Source organism: Ornithorhynchus anatinus, chromosome 11 (genome assembly GCF_004115215.2).
Source record: "Ornithorhynchus anatinus isolate Pmale09 chromosome 11, mOrnAna1.pri.v4, whole genome shotgun sequence".
Classification (NCBI taxonomy): domain Eukaryota; kingdom Metazoa; phylum Chordata; class Mammalia; order Monotremata; family Ornithorhynchidae; genus Ornithorhynchus; species Ornithorhynchus anatinus.
In genome coordinates this window covers 63154280-63181861 of record NC_041738.1, presented here as the reverse complement: position 1 = coordinate 63181861, position 27582 = coordinate 63154280, and the positions used below count along the sequence as shown (strand labels likewise).

The 27582-nt window shown below is 54.9% G+C and overlaps 2 protein-coding genes across 3 annotated transcripts in view; both read left to right on the top strand.

Moving 5' to 3' along the window:
- Positions 1-18049, top strand: part of LOC100083324 (corticotropin-releasing factor receptor 1) — a 30615-nt gene extending 12566 nt beyond the window's left edge. Inside the window, exons 3-13 of one of the 2 annotated variants that reach the window (XM_029076152.1) lie at positions 4580-4699; positions 5147-5232; positions 10249-10358; positions 10902-11022; positions 11218-11371; positions 12466-12526; positions 12948-13020; positions 13445-13530; positions 14108-14243; positions 14508-14549; positions 16452-18049. In XM_029076152.1, coding sequence (XP_028931985.1) covers positions 4580-4699; positions 5147-5232; positions 10249-10358; positions 10902-11022; positions 11218-11371; positions 12466-12526; positions 12948-13020; positions 13445-13530; positions 14108-14243; positions 14508-14549; positions 16452-16592 — 1130 coding nt within the window. In that variant the 3' untranslated portion in view covers positions 16593-18049. The remainder of the gene's footprint in view (positions 1-4579; positions 4700-5146; positions 5233-10248; positions 10359-10901; positions 11023-11217; positions 11372-12465; positions 12527-12947; positions 13021-13444; positions 13531-14107; positions 14244-14507; positions 14550-16451) is intronic. The other variant, XM_029076153.1, reaches the window with a different exon arrangement.
- Positions 18050-24137: 6088 nt separating this feature from the next.
- Positions 24138-26456, top strand: LOC114814997 (signal peptide peptidase-like 2B). Its single transcript, XM_029074663.2, has one exon. The coding sequence runs from the start codon at positions 24215-24217 to the stop codon at positions 26327-26329; it is 2115 nt and encodes a 704-aa protein (XP_028930496.1). The 5' UTR covers positions 24138-24214; the 3' UTR covers positions 26330-26456.
- The last annotated feature ends 1126 nt before the right edge of the window (positions 26457-27582 follow it).

Genomic DNA, 27582 nt, shown 5'->3' with positions numbered 1-27582 from the left:
GGCTTGGAAGAGAGAGGACCAGGGTTCTAATCCCATCTCTGCCAATTGCTTGCTTTGTGACTTTTAACAAGTCACTTAACTTCTCTGTGCTTAAGTTTCCTCAACTGTGAAATGGGGATTAATTTCTACTCCTCTCCTACTTAGACCTTGAGCCCCATGGGGGACAGGGACTGTGTCCAACCTGATTGACTTGTACCTACGCCACTGCTTAGAACAGTGTTTGACACACAGTTAGTGCTTAACAAATACTATTCAAAAATAAAAGGCACAATTGATTGGATTTACATTGATTTTCTCAAGTGGGCAGAGGAAGAAGTTTTCCTTCTCCCTTTGGCCAACTGGTTATAGGTGGAGTTTGCCCACATTCTCCCATCAGTCAATCAATCAGTGGAATTTATTAATAATGTTGGTATTTGTTAAGCGCTTACTATGTGCAGAGCACTGTTCTAAGCACTGGGGTAGATACAGGGTCATCATGTTGTCCCAAGTGAGGCTCACAATCTTAAACCCCATTTTACAGATGAGGTAACTGAGGCACAGAGAAGTTAAGTGACTTGCCCACAGTCACACAGCTGACAAGTGGCAGAGCTGGAATTTATTGTATACTAACTGTGCACAGAGCACTGTAATAAGTACTTGGGAGAGTTCATTAGAGTTTATAGACCCCTCTTCCCAGGCCCTGGTCCTGGCCCCTGCCTCCTGCCCTCCCCCGCGCAGAGCAGATACTGCCATCCTCTCCCTCTCTTCTCCAAAGCGAAGCATTTCATTCCTGAATGGAGAGGGGCCGGGTCTCCTGTGTGGGAGTCATTTGACTTTGGAGACAGGAGGTCTGATGAATGGCCTGGGACTCTGGGTGATCAGTCTCCATCTGGCCTTGTGCCCTGTGTTGCCCGAGAAAGCCCAGGCTCCTGGGCCATTCTCCTGCCCTTCACTGCCTCCTGCCCTGCCCCCTATTCTGCCCCCTATTCTGCCCCCCAATCTGTCCCCTGCTCTGTCTCTCCTGCCCCTTACTCTGTCTCTTGCCCTAATGTCCCCCCTACTCCCATCATGCCAGCTCCACTGTCCAAGGCAGACACTTTGCCCTTTTGGGGGGCCTGGTATATCCCTGGGGGATTCCAGAGGCTACCAAGATCCACCTACCCCAGCCCTACTCAACCTTCAGTGCAGCCTACTGAGTAGTTCACGGGCCTGGGAATCAGAAGACTTGGGTTCTAATCCTGGTTCTGCCTCCTAACTGTTGTGTGATCTTGGGCAAGTCACTTAGCTTCTCTGGTCCTATTTTCCTCACCTGTAAAACCAATCAGTCAATGCTTACCAATCAATCAATGCAAAGCATGGTATAGGGTGCAGATCCAAGCATATAGGTGATGTAGAAACAAGAGGAGGTAGGGGAAAGGAGAGCTTAATCCAAGATCTGGTCCTTCAAGCACTTGATATCCACCCCACCCTCAGCCCCACAGCACTTACATGCATATTCATAATTTATTTTATTAATGCCTATCTCTCCCTTTAGGCTGTAAGCTCCTTTTGGGGAGGGAGTGTGGCTACCAACTCTGTTCATTCATTCATTCAATTGTATTTATTGAGCACTTACTATGTGCAGAGCACTGTACTAAGCAATTGGAATGTACGATTTGGCAGTAGATAAAGACAATCCATGCCCAACAACAGGGGGAGACAGACAACAAAACAAAACAAGTAGTCAGGCATCAATACCATCAAGATAAATGGAATCATAGATATACACATCATTAATAAAATGAAGTAATAAATAATATATACAAATATGCACAAGTGCTGTGGGGAGGGGAAGGAGGTAGAGCAGAGGGAGGGAGTAGGGGGAGTGGGGAGGGAAGGAGAGGCAGAGGGAAAGGGAGGGCCCAGTCAGGGAAGGCCTCCTGAAGGAGGTGAGCTCTCAGTAGGGCCTTGAAAAGGGGAAGAGAGTTAGTTTGGCAGATGTGAGGAGGGAGGGCATTCCAGGTCAGTGGCAGGACGTGGGCCAGGGGTCGACGGCGGAACAGGCGAGAATGAGGCACAGTGAGGAGGTTAGTGGCAGAGGAGCAGAGTGTATGGGGTGGGCTATAGAAGGAGAGAAGGGAGGTGAGGTAGGAGGGGGCCAGGAGGTGGAGAGCTTTGAAGCCTAGCGTGAGGAGTTTTTGTTTCATGTGACGGTTGATAGGCAACCAATGGAGGTTTTTGAAGAGGGGAGTGACTTAATAATAATAATGTTGGTATTTATTAAGCGCTTACTATGTGCAGAGCACTGTTCTAAGCACTGGGGTAGATACAGAGTAATCAGTTTGTCTCACATGAAGTTTACAGTCTTAATCCCCATGCCCAGAGTGTTTCTGTAGAAAGATAATCCGGGCAGCAGAACGAAGTATAGACTGGAGCGGGGAGAGACAGGAGGATGGGAGACCAGAGCAGAGTCTGATGCAATAATCTAGTCGGGATATTATGAGAGCTTGTACCAGCAAGGTGGCAGTTTGGATGAAGAGGAAGGGGCAGATCTTGGCGATGTACTCTGTTGTAATGTACTCTTCCAAGCCCTTAGTACAATGCTCCGCACATAGTAGGCACTCAGTAATAATGATAATAATGGAATTTGTTAAATGCTCACTATGCCAAGCACTGTTCTAAGCACTGGGGTAGATACACGGTAATCAGGTTGTCCCATGTGGGGCTCACAGTCTTCATCCCATTTTACAGATGAAGCAGCTGAGGTACGGAGAAGTTAAGTGGCTTGCCCAAGGTCACACAGCAGATGAATGGCAGAGCCGGGATTAGAACCCAAGTCCTCTGACTCCCAACCCTATGCTCTTTCCACTGAGCCACGCTGCTTCTCTGTATCACTGATTGACTGATTGACCGGGAAAGGCCCCTTGGAGGAGATGTGATTTTAATAAGTCTTTAAAGTTGGGGAGAGTTGTGGTCTGCTGGATATGAAGAGGGAGAGAGTACCAGGCCAGAGGGTGGATGTGGGAGAGGGGTCTGTGGTGAGACAGATAAGACGAGGTTCAGTGAGCAGATTGGCATTAGAGAAGTGAAGTGTGTGGGTTGGGTCATAGTAGGAAATCAATGAGGTAAGGTTGGAGGGGGATGGTGGGGATTAAAAGCCCGTTTGTCCTCTTCTCTTAGACTGTGAGTCCCATGTGGGTCAGGGGCTGTATCCAACTTAATTATCTTGTATCTACCCCAGTGCTTTAGTGTTCTGATAGGCACACAGTAAGTGCTTAAATTACAAAAGAAGACCAATAAATTAATCAATAGTATTTAATGAGTGCCTACAGTGTGCACAGCCCTGAAAGAAGCACCGGGGAGATTCTTCTCCCTGCCTCTCTGGTTATCTCTGTATCTTTATTCCTCTCACTTTCTGCCTTATCTCCTCTTGTCTTTGATTGCCTAAGGCCATCTCTCTATTTCCCTATTCCTCAATCTCTCTGCCACCTCTCCCTGTATGTTTCTCTTTCCCTGAATCTCTCTATTTCTGCCTCTGCTTCTATTTGCTTCTCTTTTTCTCTTCCTTTGTCCATTTCTTTGCCCCTCTGTCCCTGTTCCTGGATCACTTTCTTCGAGTTGCTGTGTCTCTCCCTGGCAGTCCGTCTCTGTCCTGGATGCTTGCAGATGTTCTGATAATAATGATTTATTATTATTATTGTTGATGTTAATTATTATTAGTGTTGAGTATTATTGCCGATTACAATATTAATGATTTTAATAATAACCGTTGCATTTCATAAGCACTTACTACATGTCAAACACTGCTCTAAGCACTGTGGTAGAGACAAGTTAATCAGGGTAGACACAGTCCCTACCCCACGTGGGACTAGCAATCTAAGTAAGGGGGAGAACAGGGACTGAATTTCTCTGAATTTCCAGAGAGCATTTTACAATTCTGATAGAAAAGCTGGGTGACTCCCTCCTCTGTCCCCAGGAGCCACTGGGCCTCCTCTTCCCAAATTTGGGCTTCAGCTCCTGCTCGGGTCAGGGAGGGAGTGGGGAGGGGGCAGGGAGAGAGTGGGGGCAGGGAGAGAGTGGGGGCAGGAACCGGGGTCGAGCAGGGAGGAGCGGTGGCTGCAGGCCTGGAAAATCCTCCCGTGAAGATGAAGCTACCCCTGGGTCCGGGGAACAGTAACTTCGACAAAAACCAATCATACCCCGCTTCCACCTCCCCACAACTTCCCCACAACTTCCCCACGCCTTTATGGTCTACGAGATGCGCTCTAGTTCTGCCTGGATTCAAACGCAAAAGTCAAAGCAGCAACTGCAGTCACAGCGCTGCTTTCCCCCTTTGTCTCCTCCTCTTCCAGATAAGCAGAGGGAGGGGATAGTTGGGGGTGGCCTTGGGGATGGGGCTGGGAGGAGGGGCTAATAGAGGCTAGCACGGAGCTAACTGAGCAGCAGGTGATGCAGCGGCCCTGAACATCCCGGCTCCTGGCCCCAGGACCCTCTCTTCTCTGAGCCTGGTGCTTTGCATGGAAATCCAGGGAAGACTCGAGAGTCCCAGTTCTTCCGGGGGTCTCACCTAAATCTAGTGTGCTGCAGTTCCCAACCTCTCTGCTTCCTCCTCCTCCTCCAGGGCCCCAGTGCAACGCCTCCGTGGACCTCATCGGGACATGCTGGCCCCGGAGCCCGGCTGGGCAGCTTGTGTCTCGACCCTGCCCTGCCTACTTCTACGGAGTCCGCTACAACACCACAAGTACGAGGGACCCCGGGCCAGGGTCGACCAGGGAGGGGCCGGGGAGGAGCCGGTGAAGTGCAGTGCTCTGCACCCAGTGAATGCTCAATAAATACCTTTGACTGATTGATTGATCTGAAGGGAATGGGGGGTTTGGAGGCTGGTAGTGGGACAGTGTTTCTACCCCAGGGAAAGAGAAGCAGCATGTGGCAGTGAGAGATTCCCCCTGCTCCTCAGAGGGTCTCCCTACTCCCCAGATTGGAGAGGCATGGCAACCTGGTTCTCTCTCATCCCTCACTTCATACTTCTCCCTCCCCTCCCCCCTTCCCCCTTCACTCCCTTCATCCTCACCACCCATACCCACCACATGCATGCTGTCATCCAGGCCCTATGCTGGGGGTTCTGGGAAGGACCTGGGGGGAACCCTGAGGTCCTGGGTCCCTCTCCAAGCCCGCTGTTCTCCCTCAGACCATGGCTACCGAGAATGTCTCACCAACGGGAGCTGGGCCCCCCGCGTCAACTACTCTCAGTGTCAGGAGATCCTCAACGAAGAGGTACTGGGGACACCCGGGGGTTGCCTGGAGGAAGGTCCGAACCACCGGCAGGCCTGGGGCGGGTGGGGGGATGGTGGGAGGTGGGGTGGAGGTTGTTGTCCTAGTGGAGGAGGCAGGAGCTTAAATCCTGGGTCCTCCCACCCACCCGGAAGGCCTGGCCCCTGGCCCAGTATTTTCCCAGCGTGGGCAGGGACCCTTTACTAGGCTACAAGAGCTGAGGTCTATGTCCTGCTGCACCACCACCCCAATCTACCCCAGTCCCTGAATAATAATGATGGCATTTTTTAAGCACTTACTATGTGCCAAGCACTGTTTTAAACACTGGGGGAGATACAAGGTGATCAAGTTGTCCCACATGGGGCTCATAGTCTCAGTCCCCCTTTTACAGATGAGGTAACTGAGACACAGAGAAGTTAAATGACTTGCCCAAAGTCACACAGATGACAAGTGGCAGAGCTGGGATTATTAGAACCCTTGACGTCTGACTCTCAAGCCCATGCTCTTTCCACTAAGCAATACTGCTTCTTGCTGCCTATTCACACTTCACACTTCACACTGCTTCTGAAGGTGCTAGAGGCCCAGGGACCAGCAGCGAAGACACTGAGACTCCCTCCTCCTACATATCCTGGAATTCTGACAGATTTTCAAAACTCCAGATGGAATTCTGGCATATTTGGAGGCTCCAACTTGGGAGCCAATGGGGAGGCGAGCCTTGTCTGGGGCGGAGGCTGGTGGAGGGTGAGCCTTGGCAAGGGTAGAGGCTGGTAGGGGGGTAAGCATTACCTGAGGCAGAGGCCATTAGGGAATGGAGGCTGGTGGACTAGAGAAAAAAGTGCTGAGGGTTCCATTCTGGTGGCTGCCTTCCCTTGAGGGGCCTGGGCCCCAACCACCAGAGCAGCACATGGGGAAGTCAGCTCAGGCACGCCCCCCCAAAGTGACACCTCATCCTTGCCTGATGGACAAAGCCAAGAGGTCAAGGGGGCCCAGGCGAGGTGGACCAAGAGTTTCTGGGCCGATGGATATGCCTCTGCTTGGGAATCCCAGGCCCTGGGTGAGATCTGCTGCTTCCCCAACATAGTTGCTCTGCTTCTCTGCCTTAGAAATGGATGGAAGAGATGGGTTGCACCCAGGTGTGTGCAGCTGTGCATGTGTATGTGTGCACCCGTGCATGTGTGTGTGCACTCATGCATATGTGTGAGCACGTGTATCTGTATACGGTCTTTTGGTAGGTACTTACATGTATCTGTGTTAGTGTTTGCACCTGTGCATGTTTGTGTGGGATGATGGGTTTCTGAGTGTGTACCTGGGCATAGTGTATAGAGCATGGGCTTGGGAATCAGAAGGTCATCGGTTCTAATCCCAGCTCCGCCACTTGTCTGCTGTTTGACCTTGGGCAAGTCACTTCACTTCTCAGTTCCCTCATCTGTGTTGAGACTGTGACCCTCATATGTATCAGGGACTGTGTCCAACCCAATTTGCTTGTATCCACCCCAGAGCTTAGTACAATTCCTGGAACATAGTAAGCACTTAACAAATGCCATTATCATTATTATTATTATTATGTGTGTTTAAATATGTGCACCTATGTGTGTTTGCATGCCTATGTGAAAATGGGTGTGTGTGTGAGCACTCATGAGTGTGTGCATATGTAGGCATATTGTGTGTGTGGGTGTGTGTGCATCAGGGGCAGGGGGCACAAGGCTCGGTAGGTGTCACTTTTATAGTCTTGTTGCCTATGTGAATTTTCTGTAAAATTATTTTTTTTAATTGAGGAAAAAAAACCTTCCCCACAGAGGCTGCTCTGATGTTTACCCTGAGCTTCTGAATCTATGGCAGCTGCTTCTCAGATTCCTGGAGCTAGGGAGGGGTTGGGGGAGGGGGGATCAGCAAGGAACCAGAAGGGGTCAATGAGGGTTCCAGAGGAGGGAGTGAGGAGCCAGGTGGAGGGGGTCAGTGGGAGGTCTGAGAAGACAGTGAGGTGTTGGAAGGGTACAGTGAAGGGCTGGGGCAAGGGGACAGTAAGGGGCCAGGGAGGGCAGCAAGAGGCCTGGGAGGACAACGAGAGGCTGGGGGAGACAACAAGGAGCCATGGGGGGTTAGTGAGAGGAACTGGAAGGTCAGTGAGGGGGCCAAGGGTGAGTTGTGAGGGGATGGGGGCATCAGCAAAGGACCAGGGGAGTAATGAGAGGCTGGAGGTGAGCTGTAAGGGGCTGGGAGTAAGTTGTGAGGGGTCCCGGGGTGACCACTATGCCTGGGGGGATAGTGAACGGCCAGGGTGATCAGTGAGGGGTCCATGGGCCAAAGGGGCAGGAATGTTGGTGACCATCTGGCCCAGGGTTCTGAAGTCTGGGAAACCCCTTGGTTTAAGAAGGAGCAGTCCAGCCTGGAGCCTGGGGTGGCTCTACACCCAAATGGGGTTCTTCCCACTGCTTTCAAATGTGCTCATGTCTCCTCATCCTAATAAAACCCTCCCTCTAGTTATCGCCCCATCTTCCTCCTACCATTCCTAAGCAAACCCCTTGAGCGAGTTGTCTACAACACCCACTGCCTCCACTTCCTCTCCTTCAATTCTCTCCTTCACCCCCTCCAATACGGCTTCCATCCCCTTCACTCCATCAAAACAGCCTTCTCAGAGGTCACTGATGATCTCCTTCTTGCCAGAGCTAATAGCCTCTACTACATGCTAATGCTCCTGGACCTCTCAGCTGCCTCTGACACAGCCGACCACCCCCTTCTCCTGAAAATATTATTCAACCTTAGATTCACTGAAAGTACCCTCTCCTGGTTCTGCTTCTACCTCTCTGCCTGCTCATTTTCAGTCTCTTTCTCTGCTTCCTCCTCTGCATCCCACCGTCTTACTGTGGGAGTCCCTCAAGGCTCAGTTCTGGGTCCCCTTCAATTCACCATCTACACCACTCCTTTGGAGAACTAATGTGCTCCCTTGGCTTAAAGTACCAATCTCTCTGTGGGTGATTCCCAAATCTACATCTCTAGCCCAACCTTTCTCTGTCTCTTCAGTCTTGTATTTCCTTCTGCCTTCAGGACAACTCTATTTGGATGTCCCATCAAAACTTCAAACTTAACACATTCATAATTGAACCCCTCACATTCCCACCCAAACCCTATCCTGCCTCTGCCTTTCCCATCACTGTAGACAGCACTACCACCCTCCCTGTCTTACAAGCTCATAACCTTGGCATTTTTTTGGACTCATCTTTCTCATTCAATCCACATATTCAACTTGTCAGGAAATCCTGTCAGTTCTACCTTCACAGTGTTGTTAAAATCTTCCCTTTCCTTTCCATCCAAACTGCTACCATGCTGATCCAAGCACTTATAATATCCTGCCTTGACTACCACAACAACCTCCTTGCTGACCTCCCTGGCTCCTGCCTCTCCCTACTCCAGTCCATACTTCACTTTCCTACTTAGATCATTTTTTTCTAAAAAAATGCTCAGTCCACATCTTCCCGCTTCTCAAGAACCTCCAGTAGTTGCCCATTCACCACTGCGTCGAACAGAAACTTCTTACTATCAGCTTTAAAGCATTCAATTAGCTCACCCCCTCTTATCTTCAGTCTCTAATTTCCTACTACAACCTAGCACGCTCACTTCACTCTTCTATCACCAACCTCTCAGTCTACCTTGATCTCATCTGTCTCACCACTGACCCCTTGTCTACATCCTGCATGCCTCTGACCTGGAACTCCCATTCCCCTTCATATCCGAAAGATCATCAATCTCTTTACCTTTGAAGCCTCATTAAAATCACATCTCCTCCAAGAGGTCTTCCCTGACTAAGCCCTCATTTCCCCTTATTGCTTTGCCCTTCTGCCTCACTTGGATCTGTTCCCTTTAAACACTTTATATTCACCCCAGCATCTGTGATTTATTTTAATGTCTGTCTCCCCTTCTAGACTGTCAGTTCCTGGTTGGCAGGGAACATGTCTACCAACTCCGTAATATTGTACTCTCCCAAACGCTCAACACAGTGCTCTGCATACAGTAATCACATAATAAATGCCAGCAGAGGCTGTTCCCAGGAGGCTCAGATCATTTCCTCTCCCCCAGGAGGCTTGGATCATCCTTTCCCCTTCCTCAGGAGGCCTTGATCGTTTCCCCCACAACACCCCTTAAGAAGGCTCTGATTTGTTCCCCAGCAGGCTCATGATCATTTCAGCTCCCCCAGGAGGCTTTTGATCTCTTCCCCAGGAGGTTCCTGATTGTTTCAGCTCCCCCAGGAGGCTCCTGATAGTTTCTACACCCCACCTCTGCCCCCCCACCCCAGTCTTGCATGGGGCTGCTATAATCTAGGATTTCATTGGTCTGGGATCCCTGGGGACCCCTGAATAGAAAACCACACTCTGGAAGGGCTGGCTATGGCAGGCCCATCTTGACTGAAACCAAGAGGTTGATATTGAACCTGATGGGTAGCCTAGAAACCTCTCTGGGATCCTACCTGTGGCCTAGGAATTGTCCTGAGACCCAATGGGTGACCTAGAAACTGCCCTGAGACTCAAAGAGTGGCACCCCACATCCCCTACCCCCCTCATATCCTGAGCCCCCTAATGTCCACCCTGTCTCCCCTCCCTACTCACCTCACCCACAGTTTCCCCTCACCTCCCCACCCCACTTCATGTCCCCTCAACCTCCTGTGCCCCCTCATCTCCCTCACCCTCCACCCCACCTCACCTCCCCATCTCCCTGTCCCTTCACCACTCTCACTCCTACCTTCCCACTCCCCTCCACTTCCCCTCTATCCCCCCACTTCCCTCATGCCACTGCCCCTCACCTCTTCACCCCCTTACTCCTCCACTCCCTCTCACCCCATACCCTTCATCCCCTCAGACTGTAAGCTTCTGTTAGGCAGGGAACATGTCTACCAACTCTTGCTGTATTGAACTCTCCCAAACGCTTAGTACAGTGCCCTGAACAAAGTAAGCACTCAATAAATGCCATTCCCTGACTGATCAATCAGTCTCAGTCCCACTCCCGTTCCCCGTTTCCTACCCATAGAGGCGGAGGAGCAGACTGCATTACCACGTGGCTGTCAGCATCAACTACCTGGGCCATTGCGTGTCTCTGGGGACCCTGCTGGTTGCCTTCGCCCTGTTCCTGAGGCTCAGGTGAGAGAGCCGCCACTACTCCCACTCATGGGGCCGGGGGCAGGTGTGCACCGATATCCAGGGCCCATGGCGAGGGCTTGTGGGCTGCCTAGGGGCGAGTGGGGAGGTGGGCAGGGAGAGGACCAGAAGGGGAGAGAGCCAAGCTACTCATCCCAAGTTCTCGATGACCACCGAAGCTGAGCCAGAGCCAGGCAATGTGTGCTCCGGGACAGCCAGCTGGTTGGGAGGCTGGCATGGGATGCAAGTATCTGGGAACTAAGCCCGGGGAATGAGCTGCCACTCCTGGGGGGCTGATACCATTCAATGCTCAAACCCTCCCCCCAGTGCCAGTGCACCACCCCTGCTTGCCACCCAATGCCAGCTCAGCACCCCTGCCCACCCCTAATGCTAGCTCAGCATTCCTGCCCACTCCAAGTCCAGATCAGCACCCCAGTTCGGCCCCCAAGTCCGGGGCAGCACATCCACACTCCTGCCACCACCCCCTGCTGTCGCCCCCTGCCATCGTCACCACCTGCCATCACTCCCTATCGTCGCCCCTCCCAGGAGCATCCGCTGCCTTCGCAACATCATCCACTGGAACCTGATCTCGGCCTTCATCCTTCGCAACGCCACCTGGTTCGTGGTGCAGCTGACCATGAACCCTGCTGTCCACCACAGCAACGTGGTGCGTCTGCCTGTCCCACGGGGCTGTGGGGAGGGGTCTGGAATCTGGAGGATGTGGAGGCAGGGCGAGAGTGCCCCAGGGGTCTGGGGTCCAGGGGAAGGGGCCGAGAGAACACAGATGGACAAGGGTCGGGACCGGTGGGCAAGCGGGTCGGGGTCCGGCAGGCCCAGCCCAGCTCTCGTCCCCCACCCCCAGGCCTGGTGCCGCCTGGTCACTGCCATCTACAACTACTTCCATGTGACCAACTTCTTCTGGATGTTTGGAGAGGGCTGCTACCTGCACACCGCCATCGTGCTCACCTACTGTGCTGACCGCCTGCGCCGCTGGATGTTCCTGTGCCTCGGCTGGTGTTAGTGCAGAATCCCGGGGGCCCCAGAACGTCTGAGTCTCCCCCCAACCCAACACCTGATGCCTCCACCCCCCCGGGATGTCTGAGCTTCCCCTGGACATAATAATAATAATGTTGGTATTTTTTCAGTGCTTACTATGTGCAGAGCACTGTTCTAAGCACAGGGGTAGATACAGGGTAATCAGGTTGTCCCACGTGAGGCTCACAGTTAATCCCCATTTGACAGATGAGGTAACTGAGGCACAGAAAAGTGAAGTAACTTGCCCACAGTCACACAGCTGACAAGTGACAGAGCCAGGATTTGAACCCATGGCTTCTGACTCCCAAGCCCGGGCTCTTTCTACTGAGCCACGCTGCTTCTCTCGAACACTCTGAACACTCCCCTCCTGGGACATCTGAACCCCCTACCCTGTGACTTCTGACACTCCCTGGGTGTCTGATTGCCCCCCTCCCCAACTCCCCTGATGTCTGACCATCCCTGGATCATTTGATTCCCCCCCAGGAGGTCTGAACCCCATCCCAGGACATCAGACCCCTCCTCCAGACATCTGGCTTCCCTTGCCCCTCTGGGGTGTGACACATCCCCCCAGGGACACCTGACCCTCCCCTGCGCCCCAACATCTAACCCTTTCAGGATGTTTAACTCCCTAGGTCACCTGACCCCCATCAAGCACCTCATATCTGGACCCTTACCTCCCACCTTCTGGGATCTGGTGTTCTGTGGAATCCCGTCTAGGCCCCGCAGCACTCCAGACTCATTTTCTCTGGGGAACCCCCTGAACCTGCCCCCACCTGTCCTCCTGGGGAAAACATCTCCAGCCGATCCTCAGCCCATCCCTGCCAGTGTCCATGCCCACCTTTTGCCCCCTGAGTAGGGTCCTGGACTGGGATCAGGAAGCTGCTCTCCAGCCCTAGATGGAGGCAGGGGTCGTCTGTAGGGAGTGGGGCTTGGGGGTGATGAATGAGATGAACTCCCTTGAGTCCCTTCCAGGCTTAGGGTTGTGGGGAGGTCTCTTCCTGGAGTCGGGAGTGGGTGGGAGTGGGGAGGGGTTTATCAAACAGCCACATGATGACTGCCCTCGGACTCCCCACAGGCGTCCCTGTTCCCATCATTGTGGCCTGGGCCATTGGGAAATTGTACTATGACAATGAGAAGTGAGTGTCACCCTTCCCCCCACCCCCACCCCTCCTTCTGCCCCCTCCCTTTCTTCTGCTTCTGCCCCTGCTCCTGCTCCTGCCCCCACACCTGGCTCTGCCCCGTCCCTACCCTGCCCTTGCCCTTCCCCTCGATGGTGGATGGGAGGGGCGATGGGGTGGGTCTCCCAGGGCCAGGGCAGAAAAAGTATCCTTGCTCCCAGCCTCCAAGGACTGCTACTCTACTGGCGATGGGTGGCCCTGAGCACTGTCTACTACTTGGGGCTGGGTGCCTACTCAGGGCTGGGTGCCCCAGCTGGTACCTGGCCAGCCTGGAGCTACAGGGGCAGTGAGGGCCTAGGGGCCAGAAGGGCTACAGGGGCCCTGGGGGCCGGAGCAGAGCTGAGTCCATCCCAGGGCTACCCGTTCCTGGTCCCTGCAGGTGCTGGTTCGGGAAGCGGGCTGGCGTGTACACAGATTATATCTACCAAGGGCCCATGATCCTCGTCCTGCTGGTGAGAGCAGTTCCCACCCCTGCCCCCGCCCCCACCCCCAAAAATCTCCCATACAGGCCTCTACCCTGGGCACCTCCTACCTCTCTTCTCAGTTTGGGGAAGCCCAGGCTTTGACACTGAAATCCAGGAGGGGCAAGATCCAGGGGCTGGGGGACTCTAGAGAGACAAATCCCCAAAGCTCCTGAGAATGAGTCAAGGACTTCTGATTCCCCAAGTCCTCAGGCCCTCCGGAGTGGGAACCAGGGGTCCAGTGGGAGCAGGAGAGTTGGACCAGCATCCGGCCCTCCCCATCCTGGCCCATGGAGTCCCCCTGTCCTGTCTCCACCCTGCCCCTATTTTGGGCTCAGACCTTCAGGGAATGGGCCCTGGGGGCTCAGACCCTCAGGGCTCAGACCCTTGGGGACCAGGCCTAAGTCTGTTTCAGATCAACTTCATCTTCCTGTTCAATATCGTCCGGATCCTCATGACCAAACTCCGAGCATCCACTACATCAGAGACCATCCAGTACAGGTTAGCCCCCATGCCCTGGGATAGACCACCCCTTCCTGACCAGCCTCGAGACAAACCCTCTTGCCCCCAGACCTCCAACCCCCAACCCATGCCCAACTCTTCCTACAGTATCCAGGCCTCTCCTGCACTCAACACTGCCTGATCTAAGATAGTCCAGTGTTCCCTGGGCCAGCCCCTACAGCTCCACCCCTCAAGGCCTCCAGCCTTGGCAGAGCAGCCCCCACACCTTTAGCCCCTAGCTCAGCAGTGAAGCCTCTACATCTCCTCTGGCCCTGGCCCTGGCCCCTGGCTCAGTGAAGCCGTCCTGCAGTCAGCAAGAAGGGTCGGCCTACCTCCACCCACTACCTGGTCTTTCTTGTCACCCACCTGGAGGGGATCCATGCAGCTCTAGGGGCTGTGTGGTGGGGGAGAGGGGCTCACAGATGGGAAGATTCGGGATACTGGTGGGGGGTGGGCAGGGGGTGGGGGTTGGGTTGGGTTGGACAGGACAGGGAAGAGTCAGATGGGGGAGCATGGATGAGCATCTGATTTGGAGGTCGGGGGAGTGATCAGGTGACTGATGCGCTCCCTCTCCCAGGAAAGCTGTGAAGGCCACCCTGGTGCTCCTGCCCCTCCTGGGTCTGACGTACATGCTCTTCTTCGTCAACCCAGGGGAAGATGAGATTTCCCGTGTCACCTTCATCTACTTCAATTCCTTCCTGGAGTCCTTCCAGGTAGGACACCTCCCACCCGAATCCCAAAACCTGAACCCTAAACCTCAATCTTCCAAGTCTGGAGCCCAGTGCCAGAGTGCACCCCTACCCCAGAGCACTTTTCCCCTTATCCTGGCCGCTGGTGGGGGTGGGGGAGGACCCCAGGAATTGGAGTCAGGGGGATTCTGGGGGAAACCTTGATGGGGGGACCCTGAGGAAAAGGGGACCCTGAGAACTTGGTGCGGGTAGGGTGGGTGACTAGAACTTGTTCTTCCTTCCCCACAGGGCTTCTTTGTCTCCGTCTTCTACTGCTTCCTCAACAGCGAGGTTAGGACATCCTCTCTCTCCCTCCTCTTCCTTTCCCCTTCCCCTTCATTTCCCCACTTCCCTTACAATAAGAATAAGTGTGTGAAGGGTATTGGCCCGGGGTGAGGGAAAGGGTGGGAGGGGGAGGGGGAAAGCACACACAGGGACAAAATCAAACCGAGGATGGAGACTGGCTAGCTAGGCAGCTGAAAAAGACCTGAAGTTCAGAATCAACCCCTGGCTGCCCAAAGGTCATCAACGAGGGGGTCATTCATTCCTTACCAGTGAAAGCTGACAGAGCCCCGTGGTGAAGCAGCAGAGGCCAGGCCAGCAGAGGCAGCTGCTCTCCAGGGACTAGGGTTCGGTACTTAGTCTGGAGTCCAGTTCCGAGGCTGGGGTCTGGCCTAGAGGCTGGGGTTCGGTCTGGAGGCTGGGGTTTGGTTCGGAGGCTGGGATCCAGTTCTGGCCCTTTGTGATTAAACAGATCACTGAGGGAGATCACCACGAGGGGTGTGATAGCAGAGTGATTAAAGTGACCAGCCCAGGACAAGGCATGGAGGAACAGTGGGGCTGTGAGGAAGCAGGGAAACTGAAGGGTATCTTGGTGACTTCGCTGTTCTCCCAGGAAGCATGGGACAGGACTCAGTCACAGCAGGAGAGAGCAGTTAGACAGGAGGAAGAATTTCCTGACTGTTGGGGTTATTGAGATAGGGTGAACTCCTGATATGGGAACCTCGGCCTGGGAGTCAACTAAACAACTCTCCTTGGTACAGAGGGGAGCCAGGGGCTGGACCAGAGAGGAGCACAATCCTCTGCAAAGTCACATAGCATATCAGGGCAGAGCCCATATTGGAATCCAGGTGTCCCAATCCAAGGAATTGCCTGTGACAATCTAGTTCTGATAATAATAATTATTATGGTATTTGTTAAGTGCTTACTATGTTGCCAGGCACTGTACGAAGCGCTGGGGTGGATATAAGTAAATCGGGTTGGACACAGTCCCTGTTCCATGTGGGGCTCACATTCTCAATCCCCATTTTACAGGTGAGGGAACTGAGGCAAAGAGAAGTGAAGTGACTTACTCAAGGTCACACAGCATACAAGTGGCTGAGCCAGGATAAATCAAACAATGTATATAGTGAGTGCTTACTGTGTGCAGAGCACTGTACCGAGCATTTGGGACAGTACAGTACTAGAGAAGCAGTGTGGCTTAGTGGAAAGAGCACGGGCTTGGTAGTCAGAGGCCCTGGGTTCTAATCCCACCTCTGCCACTTGTTAGCTTTGTGACTTTGGGCAAGTCACTTAACTTCTCTGTGCCTCAGTTACCTCATCTGTAAAATGGGGATGAAGACTGAGAACCCCACATGGGACACAACCTGATTACCTTGTATCTACCCTAGTGCTTATAACAGTGCTTGGCACATAGTAAGTGCTTAACAAATACCATCATCATCATTATTATTATTACAATATAACAATTATATTGTTATAGTTAGTAGACATATTCCCTGCCCACATTGAGCTTACAGTCTAGAGGGGGAAATAATAAGCACATAAACTCTGAGCCAATTCCATCGTCATCCACCTCAGTCAGGGTGCTCGAGTGGGAGAGCTGAGGGGAACAGAGTCCAATGGAGAAGTCTTCTCTCAGTGGCAGGGCAGAGCCCACGGGAAGCTGAAGTCACCCTGTGGGATGGGGTCTGCCCTGGGGGCATGGGGAGTACTGAGGCTGAGGGGTCGTTGGTAGGACAGGACCACCAGGCTCAGACTGACCCTCCTCTCCAAGAGTGGAGTGCAGCCGGGGGGCAGGTAAGTAATCAGACTAGAATCAGACCAGCCCCAGGAGGGAAGGGCTTATGTCCGGGAGAGCAAGGGGTGGAAGTTCTGCAGGCCAGAGAAAGTGACCACTCCTTGTGCCTGCAGGTCCGCTCGGCTGTCCGGAAGAGGTGGCATCGCTGGCAGGACAAACACTCAATCCGTGTCAGGGTGGCCCGCGCCATGTCCATCCCCACCTCGCCCACCCGTGTTAGCTTCCACAGCATCAAGCAGTCCACGGCTGTGTGAACCGGGAGAGGGGGCCGGGCGGCGGCTGGGGGGCGGTCCTCTACCCTCCATAAGATCCTGGGGGCTCAGCCCTGGGATGACCTTGCCTGAAGCCTCCAGCGGGTGGGGGCAAAGACCTCAGCCCCCTCAGCCACTCCAGCCCCCTCCGCTGAGTGGCCAGCTGGCCACACTGGGGTCCTGTGTGACACTGGCTCTTGGGAGGGATGTAGGGTTGTCTCAGTGGGAGGAGTGCTGCCCACCCACCCCAGGATCCTGAGACCCTATCACCCGCTGCCAGCAGGAGCAAGGAGAGCCAGGGCATTGAACGGAGTCAGTGGGGAAGGCAGTGATGGGCCCTGCGGGGAGGAGGATGACTCTTCCCCCACCCTACGTCCCACACAAGCTAGGGGACACCTGGCCCCTCAGAGAGATGTTGGGCCAGGGGTCCAGCAGTGCCTGAGCCAAGAGTGTCCAACCAACCAAAGATGATGGTAATGTTACTGGAGGCCACCATGACCTCATCAGAAACCATGGCAATGTCACTGGGGACCGTGATGTTATCAGGGAACAAATGATGCCCAAAGGGGCCACAGTGATGTCACTGGAGATGGTGGCCGTGCTATCATCGGCCTGCTGAAAATCCCTGGAAACCACAGCAGCTCAGGAACCATGACGATCCCATCACCTTGGCGCCTTCTCCCCATCAAGGTGGACCCCACCCACCAAGCCACCTCTACGTATGGCACTCCCCCCCCCCAAGACCCATCCTTCCTGGAAGCCCTGAGATCCCTGAGTGCCTGAGACCAAGGACAGAGACCAGAGTCAACGCCATCCTCACCAGGCTCCTCCGAAAAATCCACTCTCGCACCCAAGCTGGTTCTCTGTGTTGGCCCTGAGAGGCTGCCCTGGGTGGGTTCCGTGCCCCCAGCTTGTGCCCAGGAAAGGGGCGACTCAGACTGGACTCAGCATCACTTGACCCTCCAGCCTGCTCACTGGACTCACTGGGCAGAGGACTCGGCCATGGAAGAAAAACACCAGGCTCCTGGCAGACTTGTGGCCTGCTGACCTCCTTGCCACCTCCCTGAGGGCAGCTGGCATCTGGAAAGGGGGACAGAAGGGGTGGAGAACAGGGGAGCAGAAGGATGGGGGCACAAAGAAGCCGGGGGCTGACACCTCACTGAATCATGCACATGTTCCCAGGGTATATAATAGGGGACCACCTCCAACCAGTAAAGCTGTCCAAATCCCTCACATACACCCTTGGTTTTCAGTCCTGCTTGTGCTGCTCCCGGGCAGAGGTGGCCCAAAGACCCCAGGGTCAGGGGTAGGGAGCAGCCTATCTGTTGTCCTGCCCAGATGAGGCTGGCAGCTGGCACTGCACCATACATTTGGTGGGAATGGTGTGGCTGCTGGGCATGGCAGGGGGAGAGGAGTGCTCTGCACATAGTAAGCCCTCAATAAATACTATTAAATGAAGGAGGGAGCGGGGCAGGGTCTCTGGTGGGGAGAGCTGGGCAAAGAAGGGTTTGGGGATTCGAGTGGGCCTGTTCTAACCTGTGTTTCTCCCTATACCTCCTCTGTCCCCATCCCACTATTTCCCATTGCTCCTACCCCATCATCTCCCACAGCCAGCCTTGGTCCTATTTGATCTTACCACTGAGTTCAGGACACCTGCCACTTCTCTGCCAGCCCAGCAACCTCCCTCACAAATTGTCCACCCGCTCCCCACCTTCCCAGCATGGGCCTCAGTTCAGTTCTATCCTACTGCAGAGTTCAGGACACCTTCTGCCTGCCACCTCCCTACTCAGCCACTTCCCTCACCAACTGCCCACTCACCTGCCTGCTTGACATGGGCCTCAGTCCAGTCCTACCCTACTGCAAAGTTTGGACTACTCATTACCTGCCACCTTCCCACCTGGCCACTACCTGCCTGCCTGGCACTGTCCTTAACCTGGTCCTTTCTGTTGTTCTTTTTTCTCACAGTATTTGTTAAGCACTTACTATAATAATATTGTTGGTATTTGTTATGTGCTTACTATGTGCTGAGCACTGTTCTAAGTGCTGGGGCAGATAAAGGGTAATCAGGTTGTCCCACGTGAGGCTCACAGTCAGTCTAATCCCCATTTTAGAGATGAGATAACTGAGGCACCGAGAAGTTAAGTGACTTGCCCATAGTCACACAGCTGACAGGTGGTAGAGCCGGGATTAGAACCCATGACCTCTGACTCCTAAGTCCATGCTCTTTCCACTGAGCCATGCTGCTTCTCAAGCACTGGGGTAGATACAAGAAGCAGCGTGGCATAGTGGATAGAGTCGGAAGGTCATGGGTTCTAATCCTAGCTCCGCCATTTCCTCTGCTGTGAGACTGGGTAAGTCACTTCACTCCTCTGTGCCTCAGTTCCCCCATCTGTAAAACGGGGATCGAAACTGTGAGCCCCATGTGGGACAGGGACCATGTCCAACCTGATTTGCTTGTATCTGACCCAACGCTCAGTAAAGTGCCTGACTCACAGTAAGCACTTGACAAATACCATAACTATTACAATTATTATTATTCAATAGGATGGACACATCCTGACCTGCATGGACCTCACAGTCTAAGTTAGAGGGAGAACAAGAGAACTGAGGCACAGAGAAGTTAAGTGATTTACCCAAGGTCACACAGCAAGCAATTGGCAGAGCCAGTGTTAGAATCCGGGTCCTCCGATTTTTAGGCCTGTGCTCTTTCCACTAGGCCATACTGGTTCTCTATTGTACTGCAGAGTTCAGACACCTGCTTCTTATCCCCTCCCTATCTAGGATGAGTGAACCATTTCCTGTGGGAGCCCATGAAGCTGGGCCAGCTGAATGACTCCAGGGCCCAGATCAGAGTTAGCCAATGTAGATAAAGCCTTGAAGTGGCTTGAAGCAGGAGCCTGCAAAGAGGATCCCAGGCAGGTCTACAAGCGCCTCTTCCCACCAGGAAATTGGTGGGCCACAGCTTCGGAGGTGGGCAAGTCCAGGGCTTGAGCCCATCCAGATTAGGCTGTGTGTAGAGGTAACAGTTCTCTTCCTGAGTTCCTGCCCCACTGACATCACCTCCAAGCCACTCCTGGATCCCAGGCACCAACTTGCTGCCTTGATTATCCCACGAAATCCCATCGGCCACCCCCAGCCCCAGGCCCAGGCCCGGAGAGGACAAGATCCAGGCTTCAAGACTCCAGGCAGGCAAGGGATAAGGGGCAGTAAGAACCCCAGCACTCCCGGCATTAGCTGCCAATCATGTATACTTCTGGACCCATCAGGTGGTACCCACCTGAAAGACTCCCCACCCACCTCCCCTCTGCCCCTGGGATCTGCTGCCTTGACTCCTCCGGCCCAACGCGATCTTCTCAAGGTCTTCTCAACCAGACTGAATCGCAATTGGAGGATGCCCAGAGGGCATTAGGGCGGGGCAGGGACCACCCTGCTGGAAAGCAGCAGGGCAGGACAGGTCAGTGCTCATATTCCAGCGCTTAGAACAGTGCTTTGCACATAGTAAGCACTTAACAAATGCCATCATTATTCCTTCCTTCCCATGGACACAATCAGGCCAATGCAAATCACCAACTTTACCCTGACCCCTGGTGGCCATGTGGCCATCCCAGCCGGCTACCTCTTCGTCCTCTGTGGGCCTGGGCTAGGGAGATCCTGAGGGCCCCTTTGCTGTCCACCTCATCCCCCCACCCCCTGAGTCCAACAGCTCTGGCTTTGTGAGATCGGGTCCCGGGTGGGGGTTGGGGGGTCGATGGGGAGAGGGCTGAAACCGAGGCCAGAATCTGTTGGTACACAGTCGCTGACCGCGGGGTTTGGGGAGGGGAGACTGAGGTGGGAAGGCCCCAGTGGCCCCTGGGCCAGATGACAGGGCCAAGGGAGGCACTGATCAGTAGGCTTGGTCCCTGCACAGAGTCACTGCAAGCCCCTGACCCCTCCACCACAGCCCTGACCCCACTGCAGATTTCCAAAATCCCCTACCAAAGTCTATACCCCCCCCCACAACCACTGACAAACAAGAAGGGACTGAGCTTACCTAACAGAAGCCTCCCCTTCCCCCCCCCCTTACCTGGTTGCCCCCCAACACCCTCCAGGTCTTCCACCCAGACCTCTCAGACCTCTTCTCAGGTCCCCCAAGTCCCTGCATCATGAGAAGGGATGCCACACAGCAAAGAGGTAGGTAGGTTTCCACCCAATGCCACTGGGAAGGGGAGATGGGTAGGGCTGGGCTGTGGGTCCTGACAGCCTTGAACACGCAGACTGAGTGCTAGGGATGGTGGTGGGAGGAGGAAAGGCATAGGGAGATGAGTTTAATCCCATTCCTTAATAAAACTCACAAAAACTGTGCACCAGACAAGGCACCAACACTTGCAACAAAAGAGCTGGGCCTTGTGGCTAGCGGAGCCGAGTTTTGGACTCCTGGTGACTCAGAGTCTGGTGGTGACTCACAGCACTCTGAGGACCATAGCCTGAGGGAGCCAAGGAACAGAGCCTAGAGCCATGTACCGTTGGCCCGAGATGCCCAGTATTCCCTGGGCCCACAACCTCAACCTTGGGTCTCCATGAAGTTTCAGCAACCTGTGCCCAAGCATGTCCGAGGCCCCTCTGCCGCTGATACACCCAACAGAGCCTCTCCCTGCCCTGCCCCTCCACTGCCCCAGCCTCCTGTGCCCCCTACCCTCTCCCCTCAGCTCCTTCCCACCCAGTCTGAGTCAGTTTGATGACCCAGGGGCAGAAGATGGGTTGGGAGCCATCTGGGGTAGGAGAGCAGCAGAAGAGGGGCAGAGGGACAGAGTAATAATAATAATAATTGAAAATTTATCCAGCCTCTGCTTTACTGACACTGTCCTCTCCTAGTTCTCCTACCACCTCTGTGCCTGCTTATTCTCAGCCTCTTTCATGGGTTCCCCCTCAACCTCTTACCCCCTAACTGTGGGTGTCCCTCAAGGCTCAGTTCTGGGTCCCCTTCTATTCTCCATTTTCACCTCAATCCCTTGGGGAACTCATTTGCTCCCACAGCTTCAACTATCACTTCTATACAAATCTACATCTCCAACCCTGATCTCTCCCCCTCTCTGCAGTCTCACATTTCCTCCTGTCTTCAAGACATCTCTGTTTGGATGTCTCACTGTCACTTCAAACTTAACATGTCCAAAACAGAACTCCTTACCTTCCCACCCAAACCCTGCCCCCACCCGCACCAAGTTTCCCATCACTGTAGACGGCATTACCATCCTTCCTGTCTCTAAAGCCCATAACCTTATCATCATCCTTGACTCCTCTCCCTCATTCAACCCACACTACAATCTATCACTAAATCCTGTCAGTTCAACCTTCACAACATCGCTAAAATCCATCCTTTCCTCTCCATCTAAACTACCATGTTAGTACAAGCACTTATCCTATCCCACCTTGATTACTGTAACAGTCTCCTTTGCTGACCTCCCTGCCTCCTATCATTCCCCACTCCAGTTCATACTTCAATCTGCTGCTGGCATCATTTTTCTACAAAGACAATCAGTGCACGTTTTCCCACTCCTCAAGAACCTCCAGTTGTTGCCCATTTACCTCTACATCAAACTGAAACTCCTTACCATCAGTTTTAAAGCACTCAATCACCTTGCCCCCTTGAATCTCACCTCCCTACTCTCCTACTTCAACCCAGCCTGCAGACTTCACTCCTCTGATGTTAACCTACTCACTGTTCCTTGATTTCATCTATCTCATCGTTGACCTCTCGCCCATGTCCCGCCTGTGGCCTGGAACGCCCTCCTTCTTCCTATCTGACCAACAATTACTCTACCCACCTCCAAAGCCTTACTGAAGGCCCTTCTCCTCCAAGAGGCCTTCCCTGACTGAGCCCTCAATTCCTCTTTTCCCACTCTTTTCTGTGTCACCCTGATTTGCTCCCTTTATTTACCTTCTCTCCTTTCCTCAGACCCATAGCACTTATGCACGTAACCATGATTTAGTTATTTATATTAACAATATCTGTCTTTCTCTCTAGAATGTCAGCTTGTTACAGTCAGGGAACGTGTCTATCAACTCTGCGATACTGTACTCTCCCAAGCTCTTAGTATAGTGTTCTGCACATAGTAAGTGCTCAATAAATTTGATGGTTTAATTGACTGATTGATTAAGGCCGTAGAGGGAGGATCAGCAGGAAGCATCAGAGGGGCTTGGGAAATTCATGGGCTGAGGAGTCAATGGTGGCTCTCAGAGGGAGAGCCAGAGTATCCAGGGGGTCCAGGCCACCGGCCCCACTGAGTCACCAATTCTCCAGCAGCAGAGAACAAAGCAGCCTATGTACCCCAAGGGTTTCTGGGAATTGCAATCAGACTGTGAGCGGGCTCACAGTGGCTTGCTTTCCCTGCCGTGCTCACAGCCTAGGGCAGTTCTGGGGAGCAAGATGAAGGGTTTGGGCTTGGGAAGTTGTTACTTTGCACACAACCTGGGCAGGGTCAGTGCTCATCCCTCAGCCTCCTGTACTGTCCCCAGCCAGGGACAGGGCTTCTTCCTCAGCCTCCCGCGCTCTCCCCAGGCAGGGGCAGTGCTCCTCCCTCGGCCACTCATAATAATAATGATGGTATTTGTTAGGTGCTTACTATGTGCCAGGCACTGTACTAAGCACTGGGGTGGATACAAGCAAATGGAGTAGAACACAATCCCTGTCCCACATGGGGCTCAAAGTCTCAATCTCCATTTTACAGGTGAGGTAACTGAGGCGCAGGGAAGTGAAGTCACACGGCAGACAAGTGGCAGAGCCAGAATTAGAATCCAGGACTTTCCGACTCCCAGGCCTATGTTCTATCCACTACATCATACTGCTTCTCTCTGCTCCACCAAGTAGGGGCAGTGGCCCTCCCTCAGTTTCTTTCACACCTAGGCAGCTGCCTGGGATCGATCTGCCAGAAGCTGGAGGGTCCTGGGGACAGGAAAGGGGGCACCTCCCCTCCATCCCCCGTAGGGGTCCTGGGGTCCCTGGACTGTGTAGAGGGGAGGAGAGACAGTAGCAGAAGCGTGTACTTCTGCATCATTCCCAAGGTGACCCTGGGCCTCAGCACTCTTTCCCCCGGCTCCAGGCCTGGGAAGAGTCCCTTGGAGCTCGGGGAGCTAGGGGGTGTAGGGAACTTTGGGGTGCTGGGGGGCACCAAATTGGGATTTCTGAGAGCTTTGGATCCCTCTCTGCCCACAGTCAGTTGTGGTGCTTAAACTCACTACCCGAAGGGCCCAGGCAGGATGAAAAAGCAGGCAAGAGGCCATGCGTGCTGTAGCAATCATTAGAATACAATTTTCATAGATCAGCCTAAATGTTTTCATGTCCTATTAGAATGAAAAGTTAATTACCGTTTCATTTAAAGGGGCATACACAGGAAAACACAAACGGTTACTCACACAGACACAAACTTACCCAGGCAACACACACGTTAACTCACACAGAAGTGATGATGAGGTGGGCGGGGCACCCGGGGGGGAGGGGTGTCTTTGTGATGTGATGATAGGCGGGGCCCCAGTTCTATGACGGTATAGATGGGCTCTAACTGGGGAGGGGGACCGTGGGGTGTACACGGGGAGTGGGGCGGGGGAGAAGCTGAGGCCCAGGAGACCCCTAAGAGGACGGACCCAAGACAATGGGGCGGTCGGGCCTCCCACTCCTCCTCCTCCTTCTCTTCCTCCTGACCCCTGAGGCTGGCGGCCAGTACGGGCTGGTCCGCGTGGTGCCCAGGGTGTCGGGGGGCTCTGGGAGTAAGGACTACTGCGCTCTGTTCAACGTGGAGGCGGTCAGCCTGCCCCGCCATGCACACCAGGCCCCATTCCTGCCCCTCCATGACTGGACCTCAGAGCACTGGCAGGCTCCGCTGCCCCGCCTCGCCTCTGCCGGACCCCTTGGGCCCCTGCACGGCGCCGCCGCCCTGGTCCTGGGGGGCAACTTGAGCCTATCGTCTGCGGGCCAGCTGGCCCAACGGCTTGGGGCCCACGGGCTGCTCGTTGTCGTCCGGAGCGGCGGCGGTGACGACGACGGCTGGTGCCCGGCCCCCTCGGCTTCCATCCCGGGGGCCGGGGTCTCCATCCCGGTGGCCATCCTACGCTACGCCGATATGCTGGACATCCTGAGCCGCCACCCCAGAGTGCAGGACGTGCGCGTGGCCCTCTTCATGCCCCCCGAGCCTCCACTGGACCTCGGTCTGGTGGTCATCTTTGCCCTGGCCGTGGGCACAGTGGCGGCAGGCGGCTACTGGGCCGGGCTGGACGAGCAGGTTCGGTCCAGGGGTGGGCAAGCCAGAGTAACCCCACGGGCTGAGCAGGAGTGGATGGTAGTCTGGGCGGTGGCGGGGGTGGCCTGTTCTGTCCTGCTGCTGCTCTACTTCTACGACGGCCTGATGCACGCCATGATCACTGCCTTCTGCCTGGGGGCAGCCGCGGGGCTGTACGGCTGCCTGGCCCCGCTGGCCCGCCGCGGCCTACCCCAGCTGCTCCTGGCTGGGCTGAGCGCCATGGCCAGCGGGCTGTGGCTGGCCTGCCGCCATGACCCGCCCTGGGCCTGGCCCCTGCAGGATGCCCTGGGCGCGGCCTACTGTCTGTTGGTGCTGGGCCGCCTGCGCCTACCCTCGCTCCGGGCCTGTGCCTCGCTGCTGCTTGCCCTGTTCGCCTCCGACGTCTTCTTCGTTTTTGGCACACCCCTCTTCACCCGCGCCGGCCAGAGCCTCATGGCCGAGCTGACCTCCGGCCCCGCCGGCTCCACCGGCTGCGAGAAGCTGCCGCTGGTCTTCAGGGTGCCCCGGCTGGGCCGCTGGCCCCTGGCCCCCTGCCGCCGGCCTTTCTCCATTCTGGACCTTGGGGATGTCGTGGTGCCCGGCCTGCTGGTGGCGTACTGCGGCCGCTTCGACGCCAGGTGGCATTCAGGCCGCGTCTACTTCACAGCCTGCACCGCGGCTTACAGCCTGGGGCTGATGCTGACCCTCGGGGCCACGGCCCTGACGCGGACTGGGCAGCCAGCCCTCCTCTACCTGGTTTCCTCCACCTTGGCCGCCAGCCTGGCCGTGGCGGTTGCCCGCCGGGAGCTCCCACTCTTCTGGGCCGGCCCCGATGCTGCCGGGGCCCGCCCTTGCCCGGTCCCAGAGTCTGGTGGCCTTGAGCCCGGACCCTGGGGTGGCCTTGTCCGAGAGAAAGAGCGGGATGTGGCCCGCTCTGTCTGCCCCACCGAGAACCCAGCCCATCAGTGCGACACCAGACCTGACCTGTCAGGGACCCCCATCTGCCCCACTGAGAGCCCTGTCCATCAGTGCAACACCAGACTTGACCTGCTGGGGACCCCTGTCTGTCCCACCAAGAGCCCCCTCATTCAGCATGATGCCAAATCTGACCTGTTGGGGACCCCCACCTGCCCCACAGAGAGCCCGGTCCATCTGTGCGATGCTGGACCTGATCTGCTGGGGACCCCCATCTGTCCCACCGAGAGCCCCATCCATCACTGCGATGCCGGACCTGACCTGCTGGGGTCCTCCGTCTGTCCCACCGAGAGCTCTGTCCATCAGTGTGACACCGGATCTGACCTGTTGGGGACTCCGGCGGCCACCAGACCCCATCCCGAACCCCTCCAGCCCAGTACTCGGGCCTTGCCGGGGTTCCATAACAATGCCCCTGCCGTCTCCAGGGCCCAAGACCGTCCTAACCTTAGGGCCACCCCTGCCCAGAGGAGACTCCTGAGAGCCAAGCGAAGCCATTCTGCCCAGGCAGCGCTGTGAGCCGGCCCCAGGGGTGATGGGCTGGGGACCTGGAACCAAGTAGGCTCGCATGAACCGTGGAGGCTGAGTGGACAGAGGAGCCAGTGTGGCTACAACAGTTGGGGCATTAAAAACATCCACCTCTGGACTGGGTCATCAGTTCTTCTCTCTCCCCACTGCCACTCTGGGGCCCTGCTTCCTCGGGCCTGAGGTCCTCTGACGCAGTCTCCTGACTCCATATAGGGAGTGATAACCCAGCCAGTGCCCGCCTGAGAGGGTCATGGCCCTCTACCTCCCTCGTGTCCCCCCCTCCAACATCTCCCCCTCCCACAGTTCGGCCTCCTCAAGATCCTAAGCAGCATGAGAAGCAGCATGGTCTAATGGAAGGAGCCCGGGCCTGGGAATCAGAAGAATAATAATAATGATGGTATTTGTTCATTCATTCATTCAATAGTATTTATTGAGCGCTTACTATGTGCACAGCACTGTGCTTGGAATGTACAATTTGGCAACAGAGACAATCCCTGTCCAATGAAGGGCTCATTTGTTAAGTGCTTACTATGTGCAAAGCACTGTTCTAAGTGCTGGGGGGGATACGAGGTGATCAGGTCGTCCCATGTGGGGCTCACAGTTTTAATCCCCATTTTACAGATGAGGTAACTGAGGCACAGAGAAGTTAAATCACATGCCCAAGGTCACACAGCTGATAAGTGGCGGAGTCAGGATTAGAACCCATGACCTCTGACTCCCAAGCCCGGGCTCTTTCCACTTAGCCACGCTGCTTCGACCTGGGTTCTAATCCCGGCTCCGCCACATGTCTGCTGCGTGACCTTAGACAAGTCACTTCACTTCTCTGTGCCTCAATTACCTCATCTGTAAAATGTAGGACTGTGAGCCCTATGTTGGGCAGCGACTATGTCCTACCTGATTGCTTGTATCTACTCCGGTGCTGAGAACAGTGCTTGGTACAGAGTAAGCACTTAACAAATACCTTTATTATTATTATTACCCATGTCTGTTCTTGGTCCCACCGGCACTCAGTCCCCGAACGCCTGACCGAGAGATCAGGCCTCTCTCCAGCTACAGAAGGACGGATGGAGTGGAGCCCAGACACCCAACCCCTTTCCCCCAGGGCCAGCTTGGCCAGCTGCCCCCAAACCTTGCCCCCTGCCCGGGGGCTGGCAGCTCTCTGGCCGTGGGCAGAGGGGGGACACCACAGGCCCTTGGCTGCCCCAGCACACCACACAGCCACCCCGCTGCCACCTACGTCAATG

Excerpts from the sequence above, each read along its gene's own strand:
- LOC114814997 (XM_029074663.2), top strand. The coding sequence starts at position 24,215 with ATGGGGCGGTCGGGCCTCCCACTCCTCCTCCTCCTTCTCTTCCTCCTG.